This window comes from Loxodonta africana, chromosome 11 (assembly GCF_030014295.1).
Source record: "Loxodonta africana isolate mLoxAfr1 chromosome 11, mLoxAfr1.hap2, whole genome shotgun sequence".
Taxonomy (NCBI): Eukaryota; Metazoa; Chordata; class Mammalia; order Proboscidea; family Elephantidae; genus Loxodonta; species Loxodonta africana.
Genome location: NC_087352.1, coordinates 25887540 through 25904460, shown reverse-complemented (window position 1 = coordinate 25904460; position 16921 = coordinate 25887540). Strand labels below are relative to the sequence as shown.

General features: G+C 39.7%; 1 protein-coding gene across 4 annotated transcripts in view; it reads right to left on the bottom strand.

Moving 5' to 3' along the window:
• Nucleotides 1-1070: 1070 nt before the first annotated feature.
• ZFP28 (ZFP28 zinc finger protein) overlaps nt 1071-16921 on the bottom strand; it is a 29859-nt gene continuing 14008 nt past the window's right edge. For all 4 annotated transcript variants that reach the window (XM_023543598.2, XM_023543599.2, XM_064293416.1 and 1 more), the window contains 4 exons: nt 12103-12263; nt 10501-10600; nt 9863-9958; nt 1071-9279 (listed from right to left, as the gene is read on the bottom strand). In XM_023543598.2, coding sequence (XP_023399366.1) covers nt 7571-9279; nt 9863-9958; nt 10501-10600; nt 12103-12263 — 2066 coding nt within the window. In that variant the 3' untranslated portion in view covers nt 1071-7570. The remainder of the gene's footprint in view (nt 9280-9862; nt 9959-10500; nt 10601-12102; nt 12264-16921) is intronic.

Genomic DNA, 16921 nt, shown 5'->3' with positions numbered 1-16921 from the left:
TTCATATATCTAGTAACTTTTATCGTATCCTAAATTTGGTGTATAATCACTGTAGAAACTGTTTTGCTCCTACGAAGAATACTGAGTTTTGTTTTTCCGTGGGCTGTTAACTTGCTTGAAACAAAACTCCAAACTCTGTGTCCTCTGAGGTAGGCCGCAGATGATGTCTTTACTTAGTTCTTTTAGCCTTAGCTGGGATGTTTGGATCTCTCCAATACCTCCACAGATAAGGGATTAGCCAGAAAATTTGGACTTTTTAAGTGCTGGTGAAAAATTAAAGTGGAAAAAAAAAACTTATTAAAAACTAGAGGAAAAGGGATTCTTGTTACACAGTGGCAGAAAGTTTAGTAACCCTATTATTTGCAGTTAATGTGGAAAGTAGAATGGTGTGATCTAGCTAAGGAGATTTTCAAGCAAAATGTTGCTTATGGAAACATGGAAGTGATAAAATGAGGAATGAACTGTTAACAAGGAGTCAGGATTTGATGGGTTTGAAAATTCTCAGCCTCTGTAAATGGCAAATTGAAGAAATAATGGCAAATTGTAGATGCTAAAATGATAAGATGGCTTCTAAGCGAAGATCAAATCCAGGGAACTGCTACCAAACTGGTCTAGAGATACAACTAAGGGTGTTACTATAAAACCTTTTGTTAAAACCTCAGATAGAAGGTGGTGCCTCAGAATACTATCTTATCACACAGCTCCTTAAGGAAACTAAGTGTGACCCTCACAGATACTCTTAATTGAACAATAGGGCCATTAAGAAGCATATCGCAAAGATTTATGGCTGTGGCTTTTGTCCAATGGAGTGATCCCTAAAAATGTTCAAAGAGGTGCACATTTTTGAGAAATAAGTTCATCAGAAATGGTTAAAACATTCAGCTGATAATCAAAAGGCTGGAGGTTCGAGTCCACTCAGAGGCATCTTGGAGGAAAGGCCTGGCAATCTACTTCCAAAATTCAGCCATTGAGAAGTCTATGAAGCACAGTTCTATTCTGACACATGTGGGATTCTCACACATGTGTTGATTCGATGGCAATTGGCAACAGATTGAGGGGAACTGAACTTGAGAAACTACACCAGAGGAGACTCATCAGCATCTAGACCTGATTTAGATGACAAGATTTTGACTTTGAGCTGATGGTGTAATGAGATGAGACTTTGGATGGGGTTTTGGGAGGTCAGTGTGTGGGGAGGACACATGTGGAAGGAACATTAATCACTAGGGGCCAGAAGGCAGACTTTGGGGGTGGTGGTGTTGTGTGCCGTCAAATCAATTCTGATTCATAGCCATCCTATAGTATACAGTAGAAATGCCCCAAGGCTGTTATCTTTATGGAAGCAGACTGCCACATCTTTCTCCCAAGGAGCAGCTTGTCAGTTTGTACCACCAACCTTTTGGTTAACTGTTGAGCACTTAACCACTGTAACACCAGGGCTCCTTAGACTATGGTAGGCAGCCTGTAAGATGTCCCATGAGCCTCACCCTCCTAGTATTTATGCCCTTGTGTAATCCCCTCCCCTTGAAAGTGACTCACTTCTAGTAAACTGAATATGCCAAAGATAATGGGATGTCACTTCTAATATGAGGTTACAAAAAGACTTCAGTTTCCATCTTGGGCACCCTTTCGTCCTCACTCCCTTTCAGGGAAGCCAGTACCATGTTGTAAGCCACCCTAGAGAGAATCCCACATGGAAAGGAACTGACAGCTCCAGTCAAAAAAATCAAGGACATGAGGCTTGTCAACATTTATATTTGTGAACTTGAAAGCTGATTCTCCTCAAGTCTGCACATGACTGTAGTACCTGTCAACACCTTAGCTGCAATCTTGTGAGAGAGACCCTGAGCCAGTGGCACTCAGCTAAACCATGCCTGGATTTCTTACCCAAAGAAACTGAGATAATAAATGTCTCTTTTAAGCCACTAAGTTTTGGGGCACTTTGTTACACAATAGATAATGCACCTTCACAGCTCTTACTCCATGACTTTGTGAGTGAGGGATTCTATCGGTAGTCAAAAATACCATATTGATTAGGATTACACTAGCAGCTACTACAATTAAAACCCAAATGCCATCACCTTAACACAACAGAAGTTTATTTTTCACTTACATAATAACCCATTGTTGAAGTTCCTAGGTGACTGCAGGCTTTCCTGCAAATACTGGTGTAGGGACTCAGACTTCTTCCATCTTGCAGGTCTGCCATCCCACACGATTGCAATTGTTCTTTTTGCAGCTGGACAGTATGTCCTCTGCTGAATAACTGGCCACAAGTGACACATCACGTGTATTCACACCACATTGAAGAAAATTAATCTAATAGCCACAACTGGATGTAGTTTGTGGCTGGGCAGCCACATATCAGAATCAATTCCAGACAACAGAAAATGAAGCATAAATTTTTGGTGAGCATCTTGTCATAATCATAGATACCATTAAGAAGTGTGTTACCAGGACCTGGGAAAATAACCAGCTTGGGTTTGTGGTCTCACTGAACCTGCTATAAGCAACACTTGGATAAGAATTCCATCATAAGCCCTCACTCTGCGTAAATTCAGGTCCTTCAGGAATTCTACTGGAAATTTAGTCATTCAAGAGTACTCACGTCCCTTTCCATTGACTCAAGTCAATGTGGGCCTTGGGTGCTGTGCCATGGAGTGTTCTTAATTACCAGACCTTAGTGGGATTTCAACCCTGGGGATCTATTATTAAATACAGGAAAATATCAGCATATCAGAATGTTCCTGGAGTTCAGAGGTTTATTATGACCATTCTCACTTTCTCAGCATGGTTAACTGTTGCCGTGTAATTCAGCTGCTACACATGCCATAATTTACTACAGAAATCAGTACACTTTCCAAATGTAATCACTCTCGTAAGTCCCAGTACCTAAAGGAGGAGCCATAAAGAAAATTTTAAAGATGCTGGTGGTTCTTTCATGTCAAAGAAATGGAAAGGCTACTGGGACATTAGGGGACCTTGCAAAAGATGACTTAGGGGCATGGGAAAAAAAGATCCAATCTAGCATATATAATCTCTTGAATTCTTCCAAGTCCTCATATAACACGCAAAGTAACTTCTCTCAAAATACATCTCCAAAAATGTCTCCTAGATTTTGATGGTATAATTAGTGGAAGATATTAAATATTTCTGGATGAAATTAATCTCCTATCTTTCTGTATTTCTACCTCTGGGTCACATTCAATTCAGATTTTGTTACCAGCCAAGCAATAATGGTGCGGCTAGAAGCAAATTAAGCATTTTCTGTCACAAGGGACAATTAGCCGGGAGGTTTCTTAAAGTTTGAGAAGGGAAGTCAAAGTTTTCTAAGATCTTTAAATCCTTACTGAGAGCTCCAATCCAATAACCTGGATTTAAATCTTCTGGAAATAATGACTTCAATTACATTTACAAGCAAATGCAGTTGAGCATTCAGTCAGCATCACAGCTCAGCAATGCATTGGACCTGTTGCATTTGGCTTTCAGCAACTGCAACTCCATGATTAGAAGCAGCAAGAGATTCTTCTGAACAGTCATGAGATCCTGATTTCACTTTCTTAAGGCCAGTATTTCAAGTGGCCTTTTACTTTTAATTATCCAATTTCATTATTAACAAGGAGCAAACATACTTTTGAACTTAGCATTCCTCATCATCTTTCAGTTAATCTGTGGTAAGAGTCATCTACCACATGTGCTATGGGTTTGTGATTCTGCTACACCATGAATAGCCTTCCCTATTACAAAATACTATTAAGAGTTTACCTTTGGTCTATTTCACTTCAAAATCAATCCTTAATACTCTGCTTCTCTGTGGCCTGAAAACCATTCTCTACTAAAATTTCTGTATTGACTAAATTTCTTTGCTTGAGAACAAAAGAACCTGACTATAATTTCAAATTAGAAGCTAGATATTGGACGAACAGGTAGCTCACAGACTTAAAAGACCTGAAGAAAACTCAGGTATAAGAAAACAGGAGCCATTTAAATGGATCACAGTGATAGGTAGAGGAACAGAACAACTTTGCTGCCAAAGGATAACTCAATTCCAAGTACTTCTGTGCTGGAGTGATAGTCCAGATGTCTACCAGCTGGTACAGTAAGGGACTCAACCAATCGAAATGGATCCTGACTGAAAGAAACCACCCATTATGGCCATACTGGTTCATAAAGCTGACTATCAGCCCTGTTCCTATACCCTTGTCTCCAATCAAATGACAAAGAATAAAAAATCTGACTAGCTTGACTGGGCCCAAGTATGGCTGGCAGGTCACCAGGATAATATGGAATAAAAAAAGGGAAAGGGAAAGTGCCCAGAAAGAGCTAAGTGTACCTGTTAAAGACAAAAATGGATTTCATCGTGTACAGTTATGTGCCACATAACGTCCCTTTGGGCAATGTTCCACCACATTTATGTCTGTGGTCCCAACCCCTGTAAAGCCTATTATATTAAAAATTCGAGGCACATACAATGGTTCCTAATAACAAATGGACGCTACTTTGTGGCACTCATCAAAACATTATTATTACTATATTATGTTAAAGATGTTTTAGTGTATCTGGAAGTGTTTAATGTTTTTTATGCATAGAAAGGTACACTATATACTAAGACAAACATTTTACTAACTGACATTAGTTACAAATCGTACCTACCTGTTCCAACTTAAACGTACACATTTGACTTAAAGACAGATTTAGGAATAGAACTCGTTCATAATCCAGGGACTGCCTGTATATAATACAGTGTTCGCACAACGTCCAAATCATATAACGTCCTATCTCACAAAACTTATTGTGGACGTTAAGCAGCGCATGACTGTATATTCAATATTAATTTTGACTCTACGACTACCAGATAAATTTACACATAATGTTCTGCAAATCACATACTTCATTTAATATATGGTGACAACTCTCCATGGAATTAGACATACAGGTAACCTCTTTCTATTCACTGCATAATACAGTATTGCATAACTGCAGTTTATTTAATCAAGCTGCTTGACAGGACACTGAAATCCTATTTGTTGCAATTAAAACAATTCTGCAAAAGCATTATTTACATCTATTTATTTCAATGGGATAAAATCCCTAGATCTGGAATTACTGTTTCAAAAGGAATGCATATTTATAATGTTGACAGGCCACACCATATCGTATCCAAAACAGTAGGAGAGAAATTTACAGTGCTAATGGCAAACAAGTATCTGTTTTCCTACATGATAACGGTACTGGATATTATCCAAATTTTACATTTTAATTAAACCGAGAACCAAGAGAATTTGTTTGAATTTGCATTTCTCTGATTATGAGGTTAAGAACGTCACAAACTTCCTTTATATATTTGAATTCTTCAATTGGGCAATGCCCACTGGTATGCTAATTTTTTCCACTGCTTTGTACATCTAATAGCACTTTCTTTGTTACTGACGTTATTGTATATATGTTACACATGTTTTCTCTCAATTGTGTTTCAACTCTTTTTGGTGCCTTTCACTATGCAGAAATTTAAATTTTTACACAGGCCAACTTATTCTCTTCCTTTACGGATTTTTAGGATTCCATGCCCTGCTTAATAAAGCCTTCCTCTTTTCTATGTTTGCCTCTAACATTTAATTATCCTTTCATCGAGATGTTAAATAAAATTGTACATGTTGCTCTTAATGTCTGAAGTATGCATTTAGCTTTTTTACGGAGAGGTGAATAACCAATTCTCAAAATATCATTTCCCCAGTATTAAAAGACAGTTTTGTTATATACCAAAATCTCACATGCACAGAAATGTAGTTTGAAAACCTCCTTGCTATTCTTGCCTAATTATCCTTCCTCATGTTGTTTCAAATAAAATGGTCAAGGTAAACATATCCTACTGGGATTATGTTTGGAACTGCAATTTACAAACATTTTAAGAGCACTGAGTCTTTCATCTAAAAAAACACTTTCACATATTTTCTATTTTCCATTATTGTTTAATAATTTCCTTTCACCTACATTCAATAAACTGCTTACAGTTTGCTTTCTTGTTTTAGATGTCAGAGTTGTAATACCTTTATAGAAAGAATTAGTTCTTAAATATTTTTCTCTGCTCCTGAACAGTGATCAGCAAACTTTTTCTGTAAAAGGACAGACAGTAAATATTTGAGGCTTTGCAGGCCATATAGCCTCTTTTGCAACTAGTCAACTCTGCCACTGTACCATGAAAGTAGCCAGAGTCAACACGTAAACAAATGAATGTGGCTGTAGTCCAATAAAACTTTATTTACAAAAACAGCAGATTGGATAAGGCCTATGGGCTGTAGTTTGCTGACCTCTGCTTTACCGCAGGGATTGGCAAACATTTTCCATAAAACCAGACATAAATACTATTGGCTTTGTGAGCCATACAGTCTCTATTGCAACTACTCAACTCTGCTGTTGTAGCCTTCAGAAAACAGCCACAGACAATATGCATACAAAAGAGTGTGGCTATGTTCCAATAAAACTTCTTCAGGAGCAATGAAACTTGAATCCCATATAATTTTCATGATGTCATAAAGTATTCTTTTCACTTTTATCAACTATTTAAAAATGTAAAAATTACTCTTAGCTCCCAGGCCGTATAAAAACCAACCAACTAGTTGCTTTAATTCCAACTCATGGTGACCCCATGTGTGTCAGTGTAGAACTGTGTTCCACAGGGTTTTCAGTGGTTGATTTTTCCAAAGTATATTGCCAGGCCTTCCTTCTGAGATGCCTATGGGTGGACTTGAACGTCCAAACTTTCAGTTAGGAGCGAAGTGCATTAACTGTTTGTACCATCCAGGGACCCCCATACAAAAACAGCCAGTGGAAATTTGGCCGCAAGTCATAGTTTGCTGACCCCGCTCTAGATCAGTTTACCTTTGAGTTAATGACTGCCTGAAAGTTTAACAGATTTCAGTTATAAATCCAAGTGACTTTAAATAGATCAGATCCTGTTCTTTTTTAATTTTTGAGAAACATGTCAGTAATTTTAACTCTATGCACATAAATCTTGCATTTTTCGGAATGGCTTAGTTCTTCTGTTTCAGGTAGTCCACTCATCCATGTTCTGTACGTACTTTCTAAGACTGTCATCAGATATACAGTAAGGTTGAATTTTCTCACCAAAGTTCATTTAATTAAGATATAAAGCCACAACACTAACTTAACATCATGGAATCAAGTTTCAAATCCACATAGGCTAAACCTCATCAATCCACCTCAAGAACTCCTGTTCCTGTTCTAAAATCTGGGTTCTCCTAGCTTGTTCTATGCGTCCTTTTTATTCAGAGCAGACTACGGTAATTCTTCAATGTCCAAAAATAATGTTTCTGAAAGAGCTAACATTATTGAACACTTAGCATGGCCCAGACACTGTGCCAAGCACACTGTATGCATTAACCAATTTAAAGAATCTCAACACAAGTTTTACTTGAGTCAAAGAATCACAAAAAATCACTCTGACTGTAAAGTGAAGAATAAGCTTATAAGACAAAAACAAAACAAAAGGGCAGAGACATCACTTTTTAAACTACTGATGTAGTCTAGGTGATGTGATGATGTCTTGAGACTATGGTGATGACAGTGAGGATGGATTCCAGAGAAATTTGGGAAATAGGTCCACAGGACTTGATGAAGGAGGTAAAGAGGGGCTTGTTGATGACTCTCCAGCACATATTTTCTGATGATGAGCAAAGGATGCAGTCTGCCTAAAGACTTTCCTACTTCTTTTATAGTTATAGGATCTCTCTCCAGTATGAACTCTTTTGTGTTGATTCAAGTGTCCAATTTGAATGAAGGTTTTCCTGCATTCCTTACATTCATACGGTTTCTTTCCAGAATGAATTCTCTGATGGACACTAAGGGACTGACGATGGCTAAAGGCTTTGCCACACGCACTGCATTCGTAAGGTTTCTCTCCAGTGTGACTTCTGCGATGACAAATCAGGGATGACTTTGTCTTGAATGCCTTCCCACACTCAATACATTCGTAAGGTCTTTGGCCAGTATGAAGTCTCTGATGTTGAGTACAGGATGAGTTGTCACCAAAGGCCTTCCCACATTCGATACACTTATAGGGCTTCTCTCCAGTATGAACCCTCTGATGTTGAATAAGGTGCGTGGTCTGGCTGAAGGCTTTGCCGCATTCTTTACACTCATAGGGTTTCTCTCCCGTGTGTGTTTTCTGATGCTGGGCAAGGTGAGCCTTCTGGGTGAAGGCTTTACTACACACCTTACATTCATAGGGCTTTTCTCCAGTATGAATTCTCTGGTGGGTGGCAAGCTGTGAGCTGATGCTGAAGGATTTCCCACATTCTCCACATTCAAATGGCTTCTCTCCAGTGTGAATTCTCAAATGGCTAGCAAGGTGTATATTCTGCCTAAAAGCTTTCCCGCATTCTTTACACTTAAAAGGCTTTTCTCCAGAATGCACTCTCTGGTGTTGAGTGAGCGATGCATGATGGCTGAAGGCTTTCCTACAAACATCACACTCATATGGTTTTTCTCCAGTATGAATCCTTTGATGCACGGTAAGGGATGAGCCATACCTAAAGGATTTGTCACATACATCACATTTGTAAGGTTTCTCTCCAGTATGAATCCTTCTATGCTGACTAAGCCCTATGTGATCACTGAAGGCTTTCCCACAATCAATGCAATCAAAAGGTTTCTCCCCAGTATGATAATACCTCCAGTGGCGGATAAGGGATGTGTTCTGTATGAAAGCTTTCCCACATTCGATACATTCATAGGGCTTATTGCCAGTATGACACCTCTGATGTCGTGCAAATGATGAACCATCACTGAAGGCTTTCCCACATTCACTACATTTATAGGGTTTCTCTCCAGTATGAATTCTCTGATGAACCGTAAGGGATGAGCTCTGGGTAAAAGTTTTCTTACATTCATTACATATGAAGAGTTTTTTTCCTGCATAGATTCCTGTGTGTTTTACTACCACTGAGTTTTTTGAGAAACCTTTCTTAATCAAATCACAATTGTGAACCTTATCTTTTGAATTGTCCAAATAGAACCATCTTCCAGATCTGGTATACATCTGGTCTCTTTCCTTAGAGAGGGTTTTGCTGTGAGTGATGATTTCTTGCTTAAATTGTGTCTCCTGACCTACCAGCTTCCTTTCAAACAAACCCTCAGAATCCCACTTTTCTCTGAAAATGGAGTACTCAAGGTTAGTGTCTGAAATTCGGTCCGTTGCCATTTTATTGTACGTGTCCTGGTTTGGAAAGAATTCCTGGGTCTCACGTACAGACTGCTGGCCTGAAAGACATCAAGAACACAAATATTTCCTTTTTCATGCACTAAAACCCAAAAAACCAAACCCGCTGCCATCGAGTCGATTCCAACTCATAGTGCCCATATAAGACAGAGCAGAACTGCCCCATAGAGTTTCCAAGGAGCACCTGGTGGATTTGAACTGCCAATCTCTTGGTTAGCAGCTGTAGCACTTAACCACTATGCCACCAGGGTTTCCTTTCATGCGCTAGAATGAAGGAATTGTATAAAGGAAAGTTGGTGAATTTAAATACTAATAAATACCATTTACGTAATGCAGCTCTAAAAGCTATTACAGTTAGACATGCTCTCTACAATGTATGTAAGAAGATCCCAGACTGCAAGGATTCATACAAAAACCTAGCAGAGGTGAGTTATTAGAGAGAAGGAGGCAGAGGAGGGAAGACAGTAGTTTTGGAAGCCCAGACTAAGAGACTTAAAATTTCTCTCCAGACCTAGATAACTTGGTAAGAGCTGTCTACCGTACACATTAGTGAGGATTCAACCTCTGAAAAAAGTTTAGCTCTAACCTGCACGGCTTTTCCACATCATGTTCTCCCGCACTCACCTGAGAACAGGCCTCCTGTCAACTCTCTCTTCACCATCCAGGGCTCCATACCTTGTGCCAATAAGGAGACCAAATCTGGCTTAGAAACACTATGTCCTGTATATATGAAGAGACAAGATTTGGTCATATCATTAGCATTCCAAATTGAGAACAAGTTCCCGGGTTTTAGAAAAGTTGTATTACAGGAAGAAACAAAAAGAAGAGTGAGGAATATCTAAAGACACAAAAGATGATGCTTCACACATAATAAAGTTAACCAGTATCAGCTGCCATGGAGTCAACGCTAATTCATGGCGATACCATATGTGTCAGAGTAGAACTGTGCTCCAAAGGATTTTCAATGGCTGATTTTTTGGAAGTAGATTTCTAGGGCTTTCTTCTGAGGCACTTCTGGGCAGACTCAAACCTTCAACCTTTTGGTTGGCAGTTGAATGAGTTAACCATCTGCACCATCCAGGAACTCCATAATGCAGTTACCAACTTTCAACTCTACAAATGTTAAACTTTTATTTTGGGAGTCAGGAGCACAAATTGAGCCTAACACTTCAGAAGATCCCCATTCCTCCCTTCCCATAATGAGGTAGGAAAATGGGGGCCCCTGAAGGTACATTCAGATTTGGCAGTAGGCATGTCCTTACCTACTGACCCCAGGTCACCATAGTTCTCCCATGTCACATTCTTACAGAAACTCTTCTGCTGGGAGAAGTCTACAGCCACATCCCCAACAATCACCAAGCCCTGGAATGGTACAAAAACATTCTTGATCACACTATGCTCATGAACCCACATGGCTCGATAGGGATGGGCTGTGTCCAAACACTGCCAAAGAGTTACTACTAACCTCGTGGGACAATCTAGTCAATTGGCATAATATAACTTTAATGTTCTACCTCCCAGTATGGTGAGTAGTATCTGGCATCTTAAAAGCTTAAGAGCAGCCATCTAAGATACAACTATTGGTCTCCATTTATCTGGAACAAAAGAGAAAGAAAGAAACCCAAGTGGCAGAGAAGGAACCAAACTACAGGAATAACTATCTCCATGAACACCTGCCTCCTCCACCTTGAGACAAAAAGAACTAGATAGTGATCAGCTACCACTACCGAATGTTCTGATGAGGAACACAATAGATGGATCCTGATAGAAAGGGAGAAAAATATAGAACAGAACCTCAAATTCGTAGAGAATCCTGACTTACTGGAGCTATTGAGACTGGAAGAATCCCTGAGACTACTGACCTGAGTTACTCTTCAAGCCTTGAATTGATACTATCCCCTGAAGTCACCCTTAAACTAGGTTAACAGTTTAGCTCAAAAAGCAAGGATCGTCACCCTTGAGTATCACATTTAAAAAAAAATACCTATGTAAGACCAAATGAACATCATCTATTTTAAAACACAGATGAGAAAGTTAGTGGGGAGAGAATTTACATCAGTGGGAATAAAAGAACTAGAAGAGAAATAAAAAGAATATTGACACAATGTGAAGAATGTAACCAATGTCAATGATCATTATGTCTAGAAACAGTTGAATGGCATCAGGTTTTGCTGTGCATATTTTCACACACAAAAAAATTCTGGCTAAAGTTCCCTAAGTCACATAATAACCGGGCCTGTTGTTTGCTGCCGTTGAGTTGGTTCCAACTCATAGTGACCCTATGTACAACAGAACGAAACACTGCCCAGTCCTGCACCATCCTCACAATCGTTGTTTATGCTTTAGCCCATTGTTGCAGCCACTGTGTCAATCCATCTCATAAACCGTTATATCTTTCATGTTTGGGAAAAAAAGAGAAAAATAGGAGAAACCTTCTGCCGTGGAGGATTGGCAATTTTAAACACAATGAAATTACACATCATATGAATTTTCTAATGCTGGCTGGAGGCTTTCCCACATTTAATATGCATTCCACATACCTACAGGGTTTTCCCAGTATGAAATCTTTGGTGAAGAGTAAGGGTTGAGATCCTGCTCAGATTTCTCATACTGATTACGTCTCAAACGTTTCTAACCAGCACTGATTTGCTTGTGATTCCTTACAACTGATTTTATTGGGCTTCTCTTATGTGTATCAACCTTATGTACTCTTTGTTCTGCAGGAATAATCTGTTCTGTAAGAAGTATTGTAGTCCAATGGAAACGTCTCCCATATTTATTGTAGCCATGGGTAATGGTCTCTTTCCTCAATAAAAGGCTTCTCTATGAAGATGTTCTCTTGCCTAAAATTTGCCACGACTTACCGGCTGTTTCACAAACAGAGCAGCAGAACCCCAATCTTCTAATATGGAGCACTCCAGGCTATAGTTTGTAAGTCTCTCCATGATCAATGCCTGGGATAACTTTTCTTCACAAAAGTCCTTCTTTGGAGGTAACTGTTTGGTCTCCTGCAAAGGCTTCAAGTCTGAAAGCAAACATCTGCTTTATTATGCATTGTTGTTGTTGTTTTTGGTTGCCATGGAGTCGATTGCAACTTATGACTATCCTATGTGACACAGGAGAACTGCCTCATATGGTTTTCTAGGCTGTAATCTTTATGGGAGCAGACTGCCAGGTCTTTTTCCTGTGGAGGTGCCAGGTAGGTTCAAACTGCCAACCTTTCGGTCAGCAGTGGAGCGCTTAACCATTGTGCCATCAGGGGTTCTCTTATTATGTATTAGTATAAAGGAAACTTTCAAAGTATAACCAGATGAATTAAAATCCTCAAAAAAGTTCACGGCTTAAGCTCTTTTAAATGGCAGGCAATATTCAACCAACCTTACTTACGTTCCTAAAATAAACCTCAGCAGGTCTGCTGGGATTTACACTGTTAATAAACTGCTGGACTCGAGGTGTCTGGTAAGGCAGTTTTAAATATAACTAAAGCCTCAGGTATTACCAAGCAAAGAGCCTGTGCACAGGTGGAGAAGAATGTTCTCCTTCTAATATTTAGAGAGGGCCAAGGACCCAAACAGGTCCCTGGGTGGTACAGACAGTTTGTGCTTGACTATTAACGTAAAGGTTGGAGGTCTGAACCCACTCAGTGGTGCTGTAGAAAAAAGGCCTGGCACTCTGCTTCCATAAAGACTATAGCCATGGAGCAGTTCTAGTCTGTAACACCTGGGATCACCATGGTTGGAATCAATTCCATGGAAATGAGTTTGTTTTTTGTTTTTCTTTCCATAAGAACTTAAACGGTTTCAAACCACATGAAGCAAACACTGTCTTAAATAAGAAGAAAATTTGAAAGCATGATTATCAAGGTAAGATTTTTAACATAAGCTCCTCAGAATTTCATAGCTTCTGGCAAAAGATTCAATATGAATATGAAACAGTGGTTCTCAATCTTTTTTCCACTCCAACCCCCTTTGCCATCAGTATTAGTTTTCCTTTTGTGGCAAATACACACGTAACAAGGAGCCCTGGTGGCGCAAAACAGTTGAGGGCTAACTGAAAGGTTGGTGGTTTAAACCTAGCCAGCTGCTCTGAGGAAGAAAGAGCTGATGACCTGCTCCTGTAAAACTACAGCCAAGAAAACCCTATGTGACACAGTAAAAAAACTGGCTCGACAGCACCTAACAACAAAAAACATGTAACATTCGCCACTTCAACAATGTTCACATGTACAGTTCAGTGACATTAATTACGTTCATCATGTTGTTCAACCATTACCACTATTCACTTCCAAATCTCTCCCTCACTCTTAACAGGAACTCAATGCCCCTTAAACAATAATCCTTTCCCCTCTCCCCGCCCATAAACACTAATAAACTTTGTCTCAATATTTAGTGGTTATAAGGGAGGGGACAGGTGGGGATAGAAGAACACTGAATAGACAAAAGGTAAGTGGTTACTTTGGTGAAAGGTAAGACAGTACACAATACTGGGGAAGCCAGCACAACCTATACAAGGCAAGACCATGGTAGCTCCATAGACACATCCAAACTCCCTGAGGGACCGAATTGCTGGGCTGAGGGCTGAGGGGACCATGGTCTCAGGGAACATCTAGCACAACTGGCGTGACGGAGTTTATAAAGAAAATGTTCTAGATTCTACTTTGGTGAGTAGCGTCTGGGGTCTTAAAAGCCTGTGAGCGGCCATCTAGGATACTCCACAGGTCTCACCCCTTCGGGAGCAAGTAAGAACGAAGAAAACTAAACATACAAGGGAAAGATTAGTCCAAAGGACTAACTGACCACATCTACCACGGCCTCCACCAGACTGAGTCCAGTACAACTAGATGGTACCCGGCTACCACCTCTGACTGCTGTGACAGGGATCACAATAGAACGTCCTGGACAGAGCTGGAGAAAAATGTAGAACAAAATTCTAACTGAAAAAGAAAGACCAGACTTGCTGGCCTGACAGAGACTGGAGAAACACTGAGAGTATGGCCCCCAGACACCCTTACGGCTCAGTAATGAGGCCACTCCTGAGGTTCACCTTTAAGCCAAAGATTGAACAGGCCCATGGAACAACACAAGACTAAAGGGGTGCACCAGCCCTGGGGCAGGGACTGGAAAGCAGGAGGGAACAGGAAAGTTAGTAATAGGGAACCCAGGGTTGAGAAGGAGAGTGTTGACATGTCATGGAGTTGTTAACCAGTGTCATACAAAAATGTGTGTACTAATTGTTTGATGAGAAACTAGTTTGTTCTATAAACCTTCATCTAAAGTTCAATTAAAAAAAAAAAAAACTTTGTCTCTATACACTTACCTACTCTAGATATTTCATATAAGTAGGTTCATACAGTATTCACCCTTTTGTGACTGACTTATTTCACTCAACATAATGTTTTCTAGGTTCATCCATGTTGTAGCACGGATCACTGGTTCTTTATAATCCTAAGTCTTACATAAAAGATATGGCCACTGGTGGTAAGGACAAATCCTCCTAAGATGGCAGGTCAGAATCTCTGGCAAGGTTGGCTATTTTGAAAGAGATTAGAAGTTACTATGACATAAACCTCTAGGGGTTTCTCCTCAGTGGAACATCAGAGATAACAAAGATTCTGAATGATATAGTCAGTGAGCTTACATTAGATATGACTGTACCACCTAATGTTACATTCTTGGCTTTAGAACGTCCACAGAGATGAAAAGAGGACAGAGTGAACTCATTCACTTAACTCCATTCCTTGAAACCCAGAAAAATTATCCAAAGAACCATAGAGAGACAAAAACCTACAGCCTAACAAGGGAATACCCACATATCCATATCAGAAACTATGAAAAGCAGCTACCTGCTGGAGTAAAACCTGCACCAAAGTTTGTAAAAAAATACCTAAAATATGTGCTAAGAAGTCAAACAGGATGTAGCTTTTATTTATTTATTCATTCAACAAATATTAATTAGACTCCCTAACTAAACATAGTTAAATATAATGCAGTAGTGCATTAGGAATATAGTATGGAGCAAACAGTTTGTATTCAGCTACAAATCTACAGGTTGGCAGGTCAAAACTACCAGTGGCTCTGCAGAAAAAAGGCCTGGCAATCTGCTTCCATAAATACTACAACCAAGAAATCCCTATGGAGCACAGTTCTACTCTGTCACATGGGGTCACCATGAGTCAGAACTGATTGACCGCAGTGGGTTTGGTTTGTTTTATTAGTAACAGTAGTAGCCCTACATAGGACAGTAGTAAACAAGACAGAAGTGGTCTCCAGCTGCCGTTTCTCGGGGAACTTACGTTCTAGTCAGAGAGAAAATCAATATACAGATAAACACATAAATGAGCAAGATTACAGTTTGTGATCCAGCTGATGTTGAGTCAACTCCGACTCATGACACCCCCATGTGTGTTAGAATAGAACTATGTTCCATAGGGTGTTCAATGGTTTTTCGGAAGTAAACTAGTAGAGGGTCAATGTTTCATTCTGCTACATACGGTCACCATGAGCCAACTCAATGGCCACTAATGACAGCCCCAACCTGAACTGCTGTCAGTACCTGCAGCCTGACAAGTAAAATTTGGCTGGGTTCCAGAGTGTCCAGAGATATTCCAGGTCTGAAATAAGTATGTTCCATCCCATGGTAGGTGATAATATTTTCAAATCGGTTTGTGAACAAGCTCCTGCTTCTGATTTCACACACTTGTTCCTAACTACACGGTAATTTGTCTCACAAAAAATACCTACTTTTATCCTCATACATTGAGATTTGGCTTTGGCTACCTACCTCTGAGATAAGGAATTTTGGTGCCACAAGGTTAAGCACTTAGCTGTTAACCTAAAGGTCGATGGTTTGAACCCACCCAGCGGCTCTGCAGGAGAAAGACCTGGTAATGTCCTCCCATAAAGACTACAGCCCAGGAAACCCTTTGGGGCAGTTCTACTCTGTCACATGGGGTTGGTATGAGTCAGAATCAACTCGGCGGTACCTAACAACAACACCTCTGAGGTGAGTACAGAGATCACAAAACTCGTAACGCATAACTATTATGGTAATAAAATCCTTTGCAAGGAACTAATTTAACTACTTTTTTGGTCAGGAAATAAATCCTTACAGAGACTGAGCAGGGCTGTTAACCTCCGTTATTAAGCAGCAGTCACACCCCATAGATAGTCTCATCTGCCCTGAGACCAGAACTAGATGGTACCTGGATACCATTACTGACTGTTCCATTCAGGGCCACAATAGATGGACCTGAATGGAATGGGAGAAAAATGTGGAACAGAACCTCAAATCCTAAAACAAACAAACAAAAAATCAGACCTACTCAACTGGTTGAGATGAGAGGACTCCTGAGACTACCGCCCTAAGACAACTCTTCAAACCTTGAGCCAAAACTAATCCCTGTGGTAACCTTGTAGCTAAATAACATACTGGCTGAAAAAAGAACACCATCTATAAGTACTATGCTCCTTTAAAAAAATCACTTAAGACCAAACAGCAAACTTTAAAACAAAGATGAAAATGCAAGGGGTCAGGGAAACTAGATTAATGGAAATGGAACAATGAGAATTGAACAGAAATAATGAGAATGTTCACACATTTGTAAAGAATGTAACCAATCACTGAACAACTTGTGTAGAAATTGTTGAATGGGAACCTAAACACAATAAAATATTATTTAAAAAA